We start from the raw sequence: 19563 nt of genomic DNA, 5'->3' as shown, positions 1-19563 counted from the left end.
GTTAAGATCCTTTTTTTAAACATAGATTTTACCGTATCTTGCAGAGTCTACCCTTTTTATTCAGTGTTCACTTATATTTATTTAGCATTCTTACTCCCTACTTCCAATGACCAAGTAGCAGGACTCACCCTAGTTTTCTTCTAGCAAAGTTTAGCTACCATAAACTTCTAGTAGTTTATCGTAGTATGTTGAATTGCTTTTAAAAAATATTATGACCTGTTTAAGGTATACTAAAAGTCATTTCTTTTAATAATTTTAGGAAATACTTTTACAAGGGGGTATAAATCAATGTACACTGATAAGCTTATAAAAAGTTTAATGGGTAAAAAGTAAACATTAGCACTATTATTGATTCATCAATGTTTGTTTAATAATTCAGCTCTTACAATTATAAAAAGAAATATGTTTTTTCTTGATAATGTTAAAAAATAAACTTTAGACAAGTTCAATTTGGCAGAGTTTATGTGAGCAAAGAACCATTCATGAATCAAGCATCATTCAGCACCAGGAGAGGTTCAGAAGGTGTCACTCAGCAATGTGGGCAGGCAGTATTTATAAACAGAAAAAGGAAGTGACCTACAGAAATAGCTTGATTGGGTATAGCTGGTCGTTTGTCTTATTGGGGCATGATGTGATGAGGCATTTGCCTTATATGGTAATAGTCTGGTTGGCAGCCTCTAATTAGCTGAAGCTCAGCTGTCATCATTGACTGAGACTCAGCTTTTTGTTGTAAAAATATCCTCTTGAGTTAGGTTGTAGTTTGTTTACATATTAAGTTAGGTTGCAGTTTGCTACCTAGGAACTCAAAGTACAGAGGGAGCCTCAGGCCAAATTTGGTTTAATTTAACAATAAGAAAATATTTGTTACTGTTAGAATATTTAAAAATGATTATAATTCAACACTATTTATTGAAGTGAGTTTCAAGATAATAACGATAGCAATAATAAAAAAAATTAGAGCAATGATGTGGTAAATTACATCTAATACTGGCTTACATTTATTGAGTGCTTATAAGCATTATCTAATTTAACCTAATGACCTCTTCTGAAGCAGATACTGTTTACTATTTCTGTTATATAGGAAAAAACATTGATGCTCAGGGAGGTCAAATAAAGTGTCTAAAGCAGGAGCCAGTAAACGTTGTGAAGAATCAAATAGTAAATATTTTAGGCCTCATAGGTCTCAGTCACAACTACTTAGCTGTGCTATTACAGAGCGGAAGCCACCATAGAGAATATGGAAACAAGTACGTGGCTGTGTTCCAGTAAAACTTTAGTTATGAACACTGAAACTGAATTTCCTTTAATTTTCACATCACAGAGTATTCTTGTTTTGGTATTTTTTCAACCATTTGGAAAGCATAGAAACCATTCATAACTCAAGGACTGTAAAAAAGACACAGCAAGCTGGCTTTGGCCCATCGTAGCTTACCAGCCCCAGATCAAGTGTAACATAGACAATAAATGATAGGCTCGGACTTTGAATTCTAAAAAACACCCATGTCAAGACTTAAGCACTGTATTCTACAGTTTCATCATGTAAGAGCCTCTTTAAAGATCCTCCTTTCGAGTCTACTTGTATCAGTATGACCAACTTTCACACCTGAAAAAGGAGGCCACTAAAATGTATTATAGGTCTTTTGCCACTAAAGGGTAACATCTGTGATAGAGGTACATGGCAAATTCATTTTTAAAAATGAGTTGCTTGTCTGCGTCAAGCAAAGTGCTAGAGATTGAAAAATCACATGGTTCAATTGCGTCTTCTAGGAGCTTAAAGCCCAGAGCAGACACAGACAAGTAAATAATTTCAATACAGGGTACAACTGAAGCACTTTGAGGGGGTGAGAACTAAATCCAGGTGAAGGTGAGTTTTGGGGTACCATGTGGAGAAAGAAGGCTGAGTCTGCATCAAGAGAGGCTTCCTAGAAGGAGACTTACCTTCAAAGTGAGTTTTGAAGAGCTATTAATAATAGGATGGACTAGCTGTAATTAGAGAGAAGAGCAATCCACGTAGAGGAAACAGGGAGAGGACATAGCAGATACAAATGCATCAGTAAGCAGAGAACACGGCATGTTCAGAGAACGTAAATTCTACTGAAGATACACTGGAGCTGGAGGTTTTCCCTTTGCATGATTTCTTCCTCCCTCTCACTCACCCACTCAGTCTTTCATCAAAACCTGGATTTAGCTCCAAAACTCCAGAGGAAGGAAGAGGTTTAATGTAGTAGTGTAATCATTGGTAATGTATGTTGACCCAAGATGTGTCAGGAGGACTAGAAGAGAGTAAGTATATGGAGAGAAAGTTTGTTCACAAGACACAGCCTGTGGACCCAGGGTCAAAATAGCAAGTAAAGTATTAAAGATAGATGTATATTAAAAAACACACACACACACAGAAAAGCTTCTTACTAGAATGCACAGTAGTTGAACACAAGGCAGTACAATTGGCAGACAGCTCAGCACAATCTCAGTAGAGAGATCTTTTTATTTCACATCATTTAAGAACGTTAGATCCTAGATCAAGTTCCCTTTCAAGCAGAATGATACATTTTAAAAGTAAGTTTGCAATTACACAAATAATAAGGAAATACGTTCTTCAGAAATGCATCCCATCATTACAGATAAGACCAAGTTCTTCCTTTAGCAATTACCAATTCCTGTTTCTAACCCCCTTCCCCAGAGACAAATTCTTTTATCAGTTTCACTGGTCTCCTTCCAAGTTGTTTTCTATGCATTCACACACGTCTGAAATGATCACATTTGCATGAAAGCTGTTTGTGATTCAAATCCAATTATTGGAACATATTTTTGAATGTTGGTCCATATGGAATGAACTTTCAAACCAAAACTTCAAAAAAAAAACGTGAAAAACATTTTTAAATAAAACTGAAACTAATAAAATAAGAGAAAAATTAGTTCACATATTTTTTAAAATATCATCAACCTTGGTAGATTCTGAAAGAATTAATGATAAGATTTTTGTTTGTTATAAACAAACAAACAAGCAAATCAGGCCAAACAAACCATAAACCAGTGACTATTCAGAGTGGCAGGAACCTCTGGGAGGCTGTGTGAAGTATGGTCAAGAGTGTGTACTCTGAAGTCAGACTCCCCAGGTTAGTATTATACGAGCTCCGCCACTTACTCATGGCGAGACCTTGGGTGAACACTTAACTCCCTGTATCTCAGTTTCCTTTACCTTGTCTTTAAAAGAGGATAATAATGGAACCTACCCCAGTAGGCTGTAATAAGAAATACATGAGTTAATATATATAAACCACTTAAAACAGTGTGGCCAAATAGTGCATGAGCTCACTTACATGTGCAATCTAAAAAAGTTGAACTCACAGAAGTAAAGAGTAGAATGGTGTTTACCAGGGTCTGGAGTTTGTGGGTAGGGTTGAGGAGATGTTGATCAAAGAACACAAAATTTCAGTTAAACAGGAGGAATAAGGTCTAGAGCTATTGTACAACATGGTGACTGTAGTTAATAACAATGTATTGTATCCTTGAAAAGATAGTAGATTTAGATAAGAGAGTATATTGTAAGTATTCTTACCATAAAAAAGATAAGTATGTGAGGTAATGCATATATTAATTAGCTAAATTTAGCCATTCTACAATATATGCATATTTGAAAACATCATGTTGTACACAATAAATATATACAATTTTTATTTGTTAATTTAAAAAATTTAAAAAAAACAAAACAACAACAGCAAAACAATGTCTGGTATGTAGTCACTACTTGAATAATGTTAGCCTTTCTTCTTAGCAAGAGTGCTGGGACAAGATGTTAAGTGTATCAGGATTTTGAAGTAGGGGCAATGGCCTTAGAGGAGATGAAGTAGTGACTAATGATACATTTTTTTCTTTTTTTTAGTTCAAAATTCAGCAGTAAAATTAAATATGTCAGTAGCTTATCAGAACTCAGTGGGCTGATCCCAATGGATTGCATCCACATTCCAGAGAGCATCATCAAGTGAGTCCTCATGATTTCAAAGATTCATTAAGAAATAGTACATGTTTGGAGGGGGTGGGGGTGAAAAACAACTCAGTTCTGGAACAGTGGAGAAATGGCTTATCTTATTTTTAAAGCAATATTAAATTTTCTTCAATGAATAGTTTTTTTTTCTATAACCTGTAGATAACTATTCTATTCTTTAAGATCCTCTTTCATATAATCTTCTTCTGGGATTATTGATGATTGCTGATTTCTACCTTGAATCTTGTTACCACTTTGGAAAATGCATAAATTTAACATCAATCAGTATATCGGTTACTTGTGTCCTTCTCTCTCTGCACAGACACAATAGGGTCTTAGCATAGCTTGGATTTCTTTATTATCTTATATAAAGTAATTTATCTGCATTACCCTAGGAAAACAGAAAGAAATAATTTTCTGTTTCTTCTAAATCCTTTTTTTTCGCCCCACGAGTCCCTTCAGATGCAAGACTAGGTAGAGGGTATTTGTCCAGTGCTGGGTGGGGCGGTTAGGAAAGGTTTTCCCTGCTCAGTACAGGGTAACGCAGCAGCAGCATCCTTGCATGGGTTCTGAAAGTCTCAGGATTGTGCTGCAAAAATAAGAGTAAAGGTTAACTAAACAAGTACTTGGAACTGGGATTTTAAAACAGGGATCCTGGAGACTGAACACTCAGTTCAACGGTCCATTGTTGCAAAGAATCATTGTTTTCTATGTGTCATGTTTTTACTTTCACTGTGTCTGATTCACTAGTTTTGGATTTGATTAGAATTGAGAGGGACTTAATCATCAGCTCAAAGAAAACAGACAAGGATGCTACCCATCCTCCATCAGATGGGTAGCAAAATGGACCTCTCAACTTGGGCTTCCAAAAGAGTCAGTCCCCCCCGCCCCGCCTGCCACCACACACACAAAGGCACAGAAACTAGAAAGAAAGGATTCTCATTTAATGTGTGTCTATGAAATGCTGGGTATAAAGGTGCTCTATTTATATCATGTAACTCCCATAGTAAATCCCCATTTTACAGATGCAGGGAAGATAACTTAGTAAGAAGTTAATTGTGCAAAGTATAAGTGGGAACCAGGAAGAGATGGAACTAGAATTCAAATTCAGGTCAGCCTGGCACCGAAATTCTCATGCCCCTTTCTAGTAGTTTCTTCTACCTCCCTTTAAGTGTCCTTCTACATTCAGAGCTCAGAAGTGGATGCATTTGGTTTTCCTACATACCAGTATCAGGCATGAACACAGGAGACTGATTGGGCTTACAGTGGTCAGTTGGCCCCGCTGAATCAATCAGAATGTTCATAAGATCCTAATGATGGCTTCAGTCCTCATTAGCTTCATAGAGTTCCCACAACCAGTGCTCATCATAGTTCTGGCTTGCTGCCTCTAAAAGCTGTGCCTTTAGAGGCACTCCTACTCTTTAAATAAAATCCACTCCTATTCTTTAAATAAAAAAAGTACTGGCACACTCACCTCCTTTAATGCTGTCTCCCTTTGCAAAAGATGACAAGGACATTCTCTTTTTCGGTGGAATCAAGCATTGGCCAATTTCTAGGTAAATATGATAACACTTCCATGGTAGGACAGAGACAATAGGTGAAAACAGAATGGGCTTTGGAGACTTAGATTTGACCCTTCCCTCCTACCTTTCACTGTCTCTTAGACTTCAGGCAACCTATTAAAATTCTCTGAGTCTCAGCTTCAGCATCTGTAAAATGGGGACATAATTTGCATGTCATTGAACAGTCCTGGGGATTGAATGAGAACATTGTACATAAAGCATTCACAAAGCCTCCCAACACAGAGCTGGCAATCTGGAATGTTATTTATTATAATCACATTGCTTTGAGAGACTCACTATCAAATGGGAAAGTTCAACTGAGAAATTAAATATACCCAGGGCATTTTCCACTCCTCTACACACATCAGTTTTCAAGGGCTCCATTTGGGAAAAGTTACTTCAGGAGGAAGGGTTCCATCTGGAAAGATTTTCTTCTGGAGGAAGAAATTGAGCATTGTTCATGTCCTCCTCGCATGTCCATGTTTTCTTCCATTTTCTGTAATTCATCTTCTTAGGATGTCCTTTCTGCCATTTATATTATTGGTCCTCATTGCCTTAATTTCACATTATGCAAATTTCAAATTAAGCCATAGCTTCATTTTATTACTGAATAACATTCAAAGGGTCTGATGTCGGCCAATCCCAAAACCAGTACTCAGCTGAGATGGAACCTGTTATGAAAGGCTTTAAATGAAAGAAAAACTGGCCCATCCTGGAATCAGATTTATAATCATTCATTGTAGTTGATCCTCATTATTTGTGGCAGTTATGGTCTATAAAGTCACTGCAAACACTTAATTAGTGAATACTGAGCTATTGTTCCAAGGGAAAATACAGGGTTAGGTTCCTGCAAGCCTCTGGTCACAATATTTTCATCAACTGATCAATATATCACATTGCTTTATCTGTGTTTCTGTTTAAAGACATCTTATTTAGGATATGTTGTTGATTTGTCAACATTGAACTCATGGCCAACAGCACTATAGCTCATGCCTAAACAAAGCTTATCTAACACCCGTATTTTCTCCATAAGGCACATCACAGCCTTCTTGCACTTAGGAACACTAGACAGCATTTCAGCACTATGCTTAAGGGCCAATTTAAACACAAAATTACCAACAAAAACATAAAAATAAGAAAAATATGGCACCAGATAGACTATGAAAAGGACACTTGTTTATAGCATGAACCAAGAAGACTGGGCCTCACCTTGTTTGACCTCAGGTAGCAACGTGCACATTGTACAACTCAAATTTTTCCCCACCCTGCACACATCCACAAGTGACCAAAAAGAGCCTGGTATTGATTTTGGGGTTACAACTACAAGTGAACAGGCAAATTTACAAATACGGGATCTGCAAATAATGAGGATGGACTGCATATATTAATAAATTATAAATCATTGATTGTATCTAATGAAAATACACTTTCTTCCAAAAGCCAGTTTGATTATTACCATCATGTATTGTTTAATGATGGGGGATGCTTTCTGAGAAATTCATCTTTAGGTGATTTCTTGGTTGTGTGAACATCACAAAGTCTATTTACACAAACCTGGATGGTGTAGCCTACGACATGCCTAGGCTACGTGGTATAGCTACTGCTTGTAGGCTACAAACCTGGACAGCATGTTAGTGTACTGAATACTGTAGGCAGTTGTAACAATGGTAAGTATTTGTATATCTAAACATATCTAAACATTGAAAAGGTACAGTAAAAATATGGTATTATAATCTTATGGGACCATCATCGTATATGCAGTCTGTTGTTATGTGGCACGTGACTGTCTTTGTGTAGGTTTTTTTCTCTCATTTAAAACATTTACCTGTCGTTTTTTCCATCTGTTTGCTCATTTTCCTCATGGCATTCGTTTTTTATCCTGTAAGGTACGATGAAGAGAGATCTTATAAGAGAAGTGTGAGGTAAAATCTCCTGACCTACAGTTCACGCTGGACCCTCTGTGTGTGTACACCATTGTTTTACTCGCGGGTGACCTCAACATGCTACCAGAGCAAGAGGTCATTGTATCCGTCCTGTGTATACCATTCCTGGTCTTTGTCCTTTGTGTAAAGCTGTTGAGGTCAACCCAATTTGCAACTGAAACCTACTAAACCAGACACAGCCCTGACTTGGCCCAGGCTGCAAGCTGACTTTAACTGTCCCCAACAGACTGACGCGGATGTTTTCAGCTTTCTTCAGCCGGCATGTTTCTGATCCCCTTGCAACTTTTATATCTGCCTCTCATGAAGGAATTTGCAAAATAAACGCACATAAACACTGAATGGGAGGAAATGACACCATATTTAATTGGAGGAGTGTGTCTCAGTGTTCCAGAGGACAGCTTTTAAAAGCGTATTTGCACCACTTACATTTGGCTCTGCTTTGCTGAGTGACTCTCTCATGCTCTGCTTGCTTCTTTTATGTTTTCTTTTCTACCATGATAATTTTTGCTCATGCAGACTGGATGAAGAACTGAGAGAAGCATCAGAATCAGCTAAGTAAGACTTGGTTTTCATTTAGCAGCTGGCATGATGTTAGCTTGCATTTCAAGAATGAACTGGGAGAATCTGCATGCCTGGTGTTTTATGCTTGCATCCCGGTAATAATGCTACATTTTAAAAACTCCCTTTCTTCTATGATAAATGCAATCTCTGTTATTCTGACTACAATCTGTTTTTCCCCATGATCTTGGTTATCTTGAGGAATGCATTTATGACTGTCATCTAATTTTTTTAAATGTACATGCAATTCTAGACACCACAACAAAAGAGCACATCACAGGCACTGCTACGTATAGAGTAACATGCAGATGATCATTAGATATATTGAGGCAATAGAACCTCGCTAGTTCGTATTAATGGGGAGAAATGATAACAATTCGAAATTTGCAAGATTTTTATAGCATCAATTTCATGGCTTTCCAAAATTTAAAACAACAACAAACACCTTATTAGTGACTTGGACATATTGCCTAACTAACAGCCTCTGAGCTCTTTTGATGAATAAGGAAAAAGTTCATTGCTCCCTATTGTTAAAGTATGATTTTCAAAAAGGCAAAATTATAACTCCCATACAAATCTACAGTGAACATATACTAATGATTTTATTCAACTACTTTTAATGAGGGAACCAGTAAGGTGTTAAAACCAGTTCAAAGATCATTTGAGAGGCTAGATATCTTTAGGCAATTTATGAAAGAATGTTTGGATGAGTTTGTTTAAGTCAGATGCAATAAACTGTGATATCAGGGTTGACTTTTCCACCGGATGGAAATTATTTGCATGTTTGCTAGACAAAAATCTGTAAGTTAACATCTGCCCCTGTAGAGTTGTAAAATAGCCCAACCAATAGAAAGCCAGCCTAACTGCTCTGAAAGAATATCCAGTCATTTCCTTTTCTTGTTTCCAAGTTAAAAAGAAATTTTCTGACACTACATGTTAAATGTAAACAAGTACTATTCGGAAAGTTTACTGTGTTAAGTACATTGAGCTTCTTCTCCATTTTAAATGTTGCTTATGCTGTTAATTTTTATAACCAGGTCTCATTTTTAATAGATATTGCAAAAGCAGAAAGCCTGGATAATGTCCAAACAGCTACAAATTCTGAATAAACAGATTTAAATAGTGAACATTTTCTGCATAGTTGTAAATGCCAATTTCTCATTAAAACACTCCATTTAGACATTTTTTCCTACAGTATATTTTTATTGCAGGTAACTTACAGCATTACTTGTTTACAGTGTGGATCTTCTGTGTTAAAAATTAAAGGAAAGTTTTTTGCTTTAGAAGACTTAGCATTAGTATAATTTGCTGTTAGACTATTCCTAGTTTCTTTCAAGATAACTGACACCCGTTTAGCATAACAAAAGTCAAAATAACAATTTTTTATTCTAACAAGATCTTCTTAGTCTCTAACTCAACTGTCACAAATAAGAAGTTGTGGAAGTAAGGAAGATCTTAGGAATCAAGGACCTGAATATTGATGTAATCTATCCCTTCAGCATTTATCTGTACCCTATTCACTTTGTTTAATGAGATTCCCCACAGAGAGAAATGTCAATGAGTTTCTCCTTTAGATTTATTTTTTTAGGAATAATAACATATTTATGGAATTAGAGAATTCCATAAATGACAATAGAGAATTGTCTATTTTCAAGACAACAGATAGGAGGAGGGAACATCAATAATTTTGCATACGAACCCACCATAAAGTCTTATTGTCATTCTTAATAGTATCATGAAATCTTGCCTCCTTCAATAGATTTTTTTTCCTCTCTATATTTATACTCTTCCTGTTTAGCTACCATAGTAAAACAATTATTATTTTTGGTTTATTTGTGTAGCTTTCTTTTCTTCTCTCACATCCATTATTTTGTTCTCTTCTTTCCCCCCTCCCATCCTCCCCCAAGGTATCTAAATAGCTCAGATGGTCCTGAAAAGCCTTGATTTCCCACCTAAAGAAGGCACTATGCTCATGCCCAGTACATAGTAGATGCTCAATAAATTTATGCTGCATAAATTAATGAATGAGCATAAGAGTAAGTTCCTTGCAGTTGAACAGTGGTTCTCAAACTTTATCATGTATCAAAGTGACCTGGAGCACCTGTTAAAACACAATATCCTGGCCCACAACCCCAGAGTTTCTGATTCAGCAGGTCTGGGGTGGGGCCTATACAATCTATATTTCTAACAAGTTCCCAGTGACACTGATGCTCTGGTCTCAGGACCACACTTTGAGAATCACTGCCTGAAAGTGAAGGGCTGAATTAAAGTAGTTAGATTTGTCTTTGGAGTCTATGCTCTTGCTTTGGATTTAGTGGGTGAGCCATTGGCCTGAAGAATCCTCCCCAGTTGGTCCTTCTTCTTTTGATGAAGTAGGTGACATCACATGTTGAGGAATTGAGATATATTCACACATTTGAAAATGTGTAAGGGGAAAGAATTCTACTCTGTTGACCCCACAGGTGATTGGAATGCCTCAGAATCCTACCACCTTAGACCAGAAACACCTTTTCAATTACCCTTCAGCCTCTGAAATGGCCCCTAAATTCTAGGGCAGACTCTATATGATGATTTTGGGTTCAGAAAACGTGATCACTGCAGATCTATGGTTAGGAGCCAGATATACCCAGATTCTTTTTATTGACAGACGTGCCTGACTTTCCATATGACTCTATTAGAAAGCTTCAGGCTGGGTCTAACCAAAGGCAAATATATATTTGGTCAGGGAACAAAATGCGTCTGTCGTTTTGCTTTATTCCCACTAGTGTTTTCCAATACTTTCCCTCTCCCCTCATATACACACACCCCGCCACTCAAACTGCACCCCACCTCCAGTTGACTTCAGAAGGTGGTTTGCTCAGCCAGCCTTATCTTTTCTCTAAAATCTTAGATTGCTACAGGAAAGCAAATACTTCTGAAAGATAAATCGTATACATAGAACCACTCTTATTTTGAAAATGAGGTAGAATCCATCTGCTGCCTTCGGAGTGACAGTATTAAATGGTTTGCAAATTGCTGTTTTCTTTTGGAGGATTACTCGAAGTTAAAAAGCAGAAAAGCTTGGTTTGGAAGATTGCCCTGTCTTTATTCCATTCCAGCTTTGCTAGGTTTTTCTAGCACACTGTCAACACTTACTTGACTGTCCTTGTTCTCTAGAGTTGCCAAACAGTCTCCATAAAAATACTAGGCCACCAGGAAAGAGGGTGGGGAGTGAGGGAAGGAAAATCCAAGGTCCTGCCTGGGGAGAGAGGCTTTTGCCTTTTTCAGCAAAATACCTCTAATGTGCAAACAGATAAATTAGCTTATGAAATTACTCACATTACAAAGGCAGTGCTTGCATTTAAAAAGGATCATAGAAGCCCTTTAAGTAGTATTTGTTTGCCAATAATAAAATATTTACCAGGGGGAAAAAATAAGAATTGAAGTGTACCAAGTATTAATGAGGAATTACTATAAAGCAAATTTAAAATTTGCTAACAGAGGAATCACACCAGCGTGGACTATCAAAAACAGCAAATATTATACAAAAAAGCATAAACGCCATCCAAAAACTTTTATCGCATTATTTTATATGGCTACATTTTTCTTACTGGGCATATTCAGTTTAGGTTAATGTTAGGATTCATTTGTATTACCTGAACACAGCTCAGCTATATGGAGTGGTAAGTGTCCTGTTATTTTTCTGCAACAGCAACAGTAAGGAGAGCTGATACTGATATTTTTTTCTTTAGGGTCTTGGAAAATCCTCATTCTTGTGAAAACTGAAAGTTAATTAGGGTGTTCATGTTTAAATAAAATTAGGCTATTTGAGAGTAATTTTCCTTTGTGTATAAAGTATTTTATTATTATTTGAGGTACAAATAAAGTTTTATAACATATGTTCTCTGAATAAGATAGATTGAAAAATCAGGAGAAAATAAGGAAGGACAGAGCTCACTGGAGGTGTCTGAAGCTTTTAATCTTTCCTTTTTGTTTCTAAATCATGGATAATCACTGTATTTCACAACCGATGGGAAAGAATCATCTGTTCAGGTGTAGACTGGTTCAGTATTAGCAATAGACCACATTAAACAGTTTCAAATGCCCCAAATCTGTTGTGCTTACAAAGTGGTAACAGTAGAGAAAATGTTGACTACTTCCTGTTTTTTCCTTGCACTCAGAACTAGCTGCCTTTACAATGATCCAGAAATGTCTTCTATGGAGAAGGAGTAAGAATTCACCGTCAATAACGGCTATGTGGTTACTTATAGTGTTGTATGGCTGGGTTCTGAAAGAAAACAAATCACACTAAGGATTGGGTAAACCTCATTTAGATGTTCAGCTTTCATGTAAGAGAAATTTGCCAGCTTTGCATTGTTCCATTCACGACCACCACTTAAATTTCTTAAGGACAATCTAAGTATTTACGTAATATTCCATTTTTCCAATCCAAAAATAAGGAGAAAATGAATATTAGGGACAGAGGTGAGAACATGTGGGCAAGAGGGATGCAACTCTGTTTTCCGAATTACATCATCCATTTTAATTAGTGAAAGTTGGAACTTTCATTTGGATTTAATATTTTGGTGGATGGGGGAGAAAATGTCCTTGTTTTGCAAAGTTTTGGGAGGCATTTGAGTCCTGATGGGACTGTAGGAATGACCTAGTTGGATGATTCCCACCTTATGAGAAATAGAAATCTGACACGTAGTGAGTTCTCACCACGCGCCAGACTCTGTCAAAAGCTTCACACGCAGTGTCTGAGTTTAATCTTCAAAATAAATTTATGTGGTACATTTTACGGATGTGGAAAGAGGGGCATAGAGAGATGATCTGAGCAGTCCAACATTTTACAGCTATGAGCATGGCCCAGATCTGGGATTTGAACCTAGAGAGTGCAGTTCTGGGGCCAGGGGTTTTTAAACCAGAAAGAGGCAGTTTTAATGCTGGAATGGGTGTGCCACCTCTGTCCTGAGGACAAAACCTCTCAGCTGAGAGAACAGAGCTAATTAGTGACCACATCAGTTTCAGGGACGAAACTGGTCACCAACGTGCTTTTAGAGAGAACTTGGCCTTCCAACGAGGGGTTCCTAATTTGGTTTGAGTGGTGGAGAATTTAACATTGTCCTCATTCCTAAGACTAGAGAGGAGAGGCAAAGATCAAATTTAAATGTGTCTCTGTTGTCACCTTTTGTGACAAAGGAAGCTCCTTTTCCTTGAGATCCAAAGAGAAGTTGGAAAATCAGGGTGCAATAACTCTGCAGTTGCCATGTTGACCCTAAAACTTAAAGGAAGTTTAGGCACAAAAACTCCAGAGAAAGTCCCAACTGAAAAGTGTACAAAGACTGAAGACTGTAGAGGGAACTTTGAAATCACACAGTTGTTTTTCTGAAGGTCACTCTAGTTGCATCTCTTTGAGATCAAGACAGCAATCAATTCAAGCAAATAGCCACATGAAATTGTACAAAGCAAAAATATCCCAGTCCCCCAATCTGTCATAGTACTTTTTTCAAATATTTCTTCCCTCAGCAAAACAGAGCCCCCTGAGCAGCTAGCCATGCCCATGGTTACCAGGTAGCATGAAGGGCCCATCTGGAAGCCGAATTACTTGCTGGCTGGGCGCTGCTACATCTTGGGGCTTACCCACTCCTTTGCCTGCCTTGTATGTTCTGCTCCTCATTCGTATGTAGGGCTGTTTTCTTTGGGAAGAGGGCAAACATTGCTTCCTGTTTGGGTTCATTCCAGGGCTGGGCATGGAGGAAGGAGGAATGCTGCAAACTGTGAATGTAACTTCCTACTTCTCAGAAGAACATGTTCTTCTCCAGGCTTCCCTTCCTTCAGTCCTCTCTTTCCTAAGCCCTTACCACGCGTGTGGTCAAGGTGTGGAGAATGAGATCCAGGATGAGGGGCAGGAGTAGCCAAGAATTTTTTTGGCTGACTTCCAGCCCCGGATTTCTGGCTTTCTTTAGTACTAGAATGAGAGGCTTCATTTACCTCTCTCTGGCTTCTGTCTGCTACAAGCCATCAGGGACAGGGAAGGATTCTGTGTGGAAGCATTTTACACCTTCTGTGGCTGGTGTTGAATGGATAAACTGCAAAATAAGCAAAGATTCTTGCAAGGGGCTTAGTTAGGCCAAGAATAAACTGAAATGTGTGCTGATACCGTGGTGACCTCTTGTTGTGCTCAGAGAGAGAAGGGAAGGTTATGCTCAGCTCCACCCTCTTCCTACATAAAATGCAAAATGCAAAGGCTCATATTCATCGTTAAGCAATATTGTCATACACTTTGTAAGGGACCTCATCTAATACACGTTAGGAGTGAAATGGCCTATTGTTAATTATCAGAAGGTTACTCTGTCTCACTGGAACGCTAGCTATGGAAAACTAAGCTCATCTGCCCAAAGATGAAGGATATTCAATTCTGATGAAAGATAAATTTTTTATTTCAAAAAGGATACTATTTTTAAAAGTAGCCCTGGATGCTTATCTCCTTCACTTTTAGGTTTGGATTTTATTTATTTATTCAAATATTAAAACTTACAACATGCCTTTTTTATACTTTTACATGTATTTTTAAAAGCATAATAATCAAACATGGTCCTATTTGGGGAAATTTAAATTAGCAGTATTGTTAGGAGCTTCATTAACTCCACAAGATAACTGCTGTCTCAAAAATTAATCTTCTGAATGGTTTCCTGTATTTACTTATAAGAAAATAATTCACTTTTGACTATCTCTTGTTTATTCTATAAACTGGGTAACTAGGTCTCAGTCTTTCAGCGTTTTTGTTACCAAAAGCTGAAGGGATGAATTAAACTCTAGATAGTTTACCCAAAAAAGTCAGTATGAAAAATAAAGTGTTTTGTGATGGGCATCTTGGCCTAAGTGTTGGTTCAGATTTTTATCAGGAGCCCAGATGGTGCAACAAAGTGACCATGCATTTTAAACTTCACAAGATGATTTCAAATATTCTGCCCCTTGTTCATGGTTTTTAGATAATGTGCCACAAATTTTAGTTTAGTAAACATTCTCTTGGTTTATGAGAGAAACTGAGCCAACACCGTGAGAGCAAGAATAAAATTCCAATCACCAAATCAAACTTACTGCAGACTTCTGGGAATAACTGCAGCCAGGAAGTACAATTTAGGAGCAAAAACAAGATTAAAAAATGACCCATCTTGTAAAGGTATGTAAGAAAAAGATCTAGAGGTCACAGTGGATAAAAAGAGAACACCTCTAAAGTAAAATTCTGCAGGTAAGAAAACAAATCAGATGCTTGACGGCATAAAAAAGAGATTCATATTCATGTTGAGTTGGCCTCCCAAAGAAGACAAGATTATTGCAAATAGAATAATTTGCAAAGAGATATTTTCTCATTTCAAAAAAATACTGAGATACTACTACTAATAATAAGAGACATTACAGTATGTTGGCTATGTACAATTAAAAACCTTTAGACTAAATTTTTAGCAAGCTGTAAAAGAGGTTTGATTGTTCCATTTTACTGATACAGAAATGGAAACATAGAGAAGATAGATAGGTGATTTGGCCAAGTCCCCACAGCTAGTAAGTGCTGGAATTGCTAAGGATATTTTAAAAGAAAAATACTTTATTACTATAAACTGGATGGGCGGCAGCGTAGGTTATCTATGGCTTTATTTGCAAAGCTACCAGAAGGAGCTCAGCTGCTGCAAATTCCACAAGTAAAGCACAATAACCTTTGCAACATACAGGTTTATGGCTCAGAGGGGCAGAGATAAGCAAAATCTGCAGATACTTCCCAAATTACCCTTTTCAAACAAACCATTTCTCTGTTCTCATGACTGAAATCCTTCCTCTGACTGTTCGCTGGCGTTTAGTTCTCTTCTCGAGTGGATGTGCTAGGAACACATGCTGTGCTCACCAACACGTGATTCAAGGGAGTTCTACTTATTCCCTAGGTATTTGGAAACCCACTAGACATTCTTAAAAACTAGATTTTTTTCAGTTGTAAAGATCCACCTTATTACGTTAGGCTGACCCATTTTAGTCAAATCCTTCGGCTCCTAGAAAATGGTTTTTGTGGGGTTTTTTTTTCTGTTTTATTGTTTACCATTTCTTACTATTTAGCACTTGTCAGATACTACTTATTTCAGGCAGGTCATTTATTTGCTTCACAAGGAAAGGCCATTTAGTAAAAACAGACAGATCTTTTATTTCCAAAATGCAATAATGTTCCTTATCTTAATTGATTTTAAGAATGAGCCTTAACATGAGTCTTGTTTCCCTGGATCGTTTTGAAAAGGTGTAAAATGCTTCCAGAAACAATTTTGTATAAATAAACGATTCCATATTTTACAGAAAAGCTTGGCAACTAGGGGAAGATTGTGTTTTAGCAGATTTTTCTAGCATAAGAAACTTGCATGATTTATTTTCAGTAAGTCCTTTGAGGAAAAAAGCAAACACATGCCACCCAACTCATTAAAAATGTTTCTCATTTAGTTTCTCATGTTTCTCTCTCTCTTTTTTTTTTTTTTCTTTCTTTTCTTCATAGTATTGACTTGAAGCTGAAAGAAAAGCCCTAGTTGGCCATGCTGGAAGAGAAGGATGCCTTTCTGCTTCGTGGGTCTGTTGAAAAATATCTACCTGGAAGAGACAGGGCTGATGTTACCTTTTTCCACTTTGCACTACCTGGTGCCATTCTAAATTTCTAAGGGGTAAAATAGGAAGTGAATTTGTTTACTTTTAACATGTTTTATGAAATTGTGTGTCCTTCCCTATTTTGCCAATTATGTGCCTCAAAGACTTTAGTTGAACCTTAGCAAGAAAGTAGGACGTTCCACTTCAATATTTCACTAACACTTGGTGCAGTGGTATTTCATCCCTTAGACCAGTGTTTACCAGTAAGCTACCTTTAATCCATGTTTGGTGTGAGTGGATACGTTTCCATAGATTAGCTGGATTTCTCCTTGGTAATTGTCTTAGGTTTAAAGTACACAGGGCTCAACTCTCCCCGGGAAAGTTGCCGCCATGTAACTCTACTTAAAAATCCTAAGCCTGCTTAGGGCAGCCACAAACCAGACACCAGTGTGAAACCATCATCCTCTAAGTACTCACTTTGTTCTTGCTCATGTGAATCTCTTTTAATCTCTCAAAGGGAAGCCAGGCTTTTGAACTCACATCAATTTTATTTTAGTTATCAAGTTGGGCATCATGTTTTATGTGAATTGGTCTTTTTTAAAAAAAATCATCATTTCTCCAATGAATGTTGATGACCTCCACATTGCAAAAACCTAAGGATCAGTGTCGCATGTTTGGTATCTGTCTCCCTTTCAGGCCATAAACTTTGCTCAAGATGTTACATTTTAAGTGCCAAGAACTCAGTGTAAGGTGGCCTACTCAAAAATTATTTGGTAACATTCAGTTCTCCGAATTTCTCTATCATATGTATTATAAAAGGAGATCTGTTTTAAACACTCTAATCAGATTATAGGCTTAAAAATAAATTCAAGTTTGTACTATCACTTACAAGATATTTTCATATGCCCTTTAACAATGCCAACATGATTTCAGATCTGTAGATCTCTAGTGGAGGGGCTGGCAAACTACAGCCAAATCTAGCTCACCACCGTAAGCTGAAAATGGTTTTTACATTTTTGGTTGGAAAAAAAATTTTTGAATATTTCATGGCACATGAAAATTATTCAAATTTTAGTATCCATAAATAAAGTGTTATTGAAACACGGCCACACAAATTTGTTTTCCTACTATTTAGGGCTACTTTCACACTATAACAGTAGAGTTGAGTGATCACAAGAGACCATATGTCCCACGAAGGCTAAAACATTTACTATCTCTACAAAAAAGTTTGCTGACCCCTGCTCTAGTAAATGCATCCTTTCTCACTCCATCTCCCATTTGTATGTAGATAGTTTCTCTAACAGAATGGACAGATAAGGCTGCAAAAAAACTGATTTTTGTCAGAAAGAAATTTTTGACATCCAGAAGTGGTCAAATATACTACATGGCCGCTGAAAAAGACAAGGCGTCCTCGCCGTGAAAGCACGGCTCAGGTTGTGTTGCAAGACCCAAGGTAAGGCTTCTTAGAAGCTCCTCTGTAACTATTTACAGGAGTTGCTGAAGTCTTCGCTTCACTTTGAGAATGTTTCTTAGTCTCCAGGGTCTCCTATTACAAATAAACTGGCAGAAATGCAAGTGAAGTGGAGAGGGTCACCATCGTCTCACGGTGGTAACTTCATCCGGAAGAGCTGTCTAGGACACCTTGAGCCCTGGGTACAAGCAGCCTTGAACTGCTTTGAAGTAGAACAGGTGGTTGAGTTTCTCTGACCTCATTTGCTTCATGTCTCCCCACCTCCTTCCACACGTACACTCAGGTCAGCTCTCTTTCCTCCTTAAGCCTCCATGGTTATCCATTTTCCCCTCTTGGTTTTTTCAACTTAGTATCTTGTCTAACTGTGTGTGCTATTGGATCTCCTTCTTCATAACATCTGGCTTATCTGATAAAAAAAACCTAGAGCCCACCCTCTCTCACAGCCCGCCTCCACTTTTGGAAGCCCAAATTATGCCTCTCCCAGAACACAGTGTTGACATAAATACAGTGACCCAATATTCTGGTGTGTATACATATTTACCACTCTCGCTCAGTAGTGTCCTATTTTGGAAAATGAATTCTGTGATCACTCTAGTCACAGGAAGTAATGAAGATCCAATGTTCAGTTCGGTGGTACAAACCTGAGGGCATTGGTCTGTTTGTAGAGGGCTCTTGTTACAGCCAACCAGACACAGCAACAATCTTACCATTCATATTCTTTTTTTCTGAACTTGTCCAGCCCATTTATGGAAGACCACTCAGGTAGAATGCTGTTTGAAGCTTCATCCTCCTACACAGAAATTACGAGCATCTTGCCCAATCGATGATTTTGTTCAGGCTGTTCTATGGTCTGCATACCCACTCTGATATTTAGGCATCTGCTATTTTATTATCTTAAAAAGATAAATTAATTTAATTGCATGTGCTAGAAAAAAAGCTACCACGTAAATTCAATCCAAGTAAATGGAATCATAGCCAAATCCTGTAAATTCAATCCAAGTAAATGGAATCATAGCCAAATCCTGTAAATTCAATCCAAGTAAATGGAATCATAGCCAAATCCTGAAAAAATAATCCCTAAGCAGATAGGTAGACCTATGTAAACATTCACATCATTCAGCTATCTAGGCCTCGCATTCTGAGCATTCTTGCTTTGGTTCTGACTTCTGGGAACTGCTTTGCAATTTTCTTGTAGATTTGTAGTGAAGGGAACCAAGGGGTCATTGGGGCATACGCATTGTTTTCTCAATGTGGCAATTGCTCTTTGCCTAGCTCCTTGATTAAGAGAAAGAACAAAAATCTGCACAGAAGTTACTGTCAAGGAGGGAGAAAATTTCTTTGAGGGCAATGCTAGGTGTGGAAGAAAACCCTGAAGTTCCTGTTGAAGCCATACAATGTTCTGTGGGGTTACCCTCTAAGACATATCCTGAGATATGTGAGGAAGTC

At 37.6% G+C, this 19563-nt stretch overlaps 1 protein-coding gene across 4 annotated transcripts in view; it reads left to right on the top strand.

Annotated features, from left to right (window-relative positions):
• The window catches only part of PRUNE2 (prune homolog 2 (Drosophila)), an 87718-nt gene extending 70109 nt beyond the window's left edge, over positions 1 to 17609 (top strand). Inside the window, exons 10-13 of one of the 4 annotated variants that reach the window (XM_012650663.1) lie at positions 3884 to 3982; positions 8007 to 8045; positions 12209 to 12256; positions 16561 to 17609. In XM_012650663.1, coding sequence (XP_012506117.1) covers positions 3884 to 3982; positions 8007 to 8045; positions 12209 to 12256; positions 16561 to 16591 — 217 coding nt within the window. In that variant the 3' untranslated portion in view covers positions 16592 to 17609. The remainder of the gene's footprint in view (positions 1 to 3883; positions 3983 to 8006; positions 8046 to 12208; positions 12257 to 16560) is intronic. The other 3 variants (XM_012650666.1, XM_012650665.1, XM_012650667.1) reach the window with 3 other exon arrangements.
• The last annotated feature ends 1954 nt before the right edge of the window (positions 17610 to 19563 follow it).

The sequence above is a fragment of the Propithecus coquereli genome, unplaced genomic scaffold (genome assembly GCF_000956105.1).
Source record: "Propithecus coquereli isolate 6110/MARCELLA unplaced genomic scaffold, Pcoq_1.0 Scaffold339, whole genome shotgun sequence".
Classification (NCBI taxonomy): domain Eukaryota; kingdom Metazoa; phylum Chordata; class Mammalia; order Primates; family Indriidae; genus Propithecus; species Propithecus coquereli.
The sequence above is the reverse complement of the archived record's forward strand: the minus strand, read 5'-3'. Positions and strand labels throughout refer to the sequence as shown.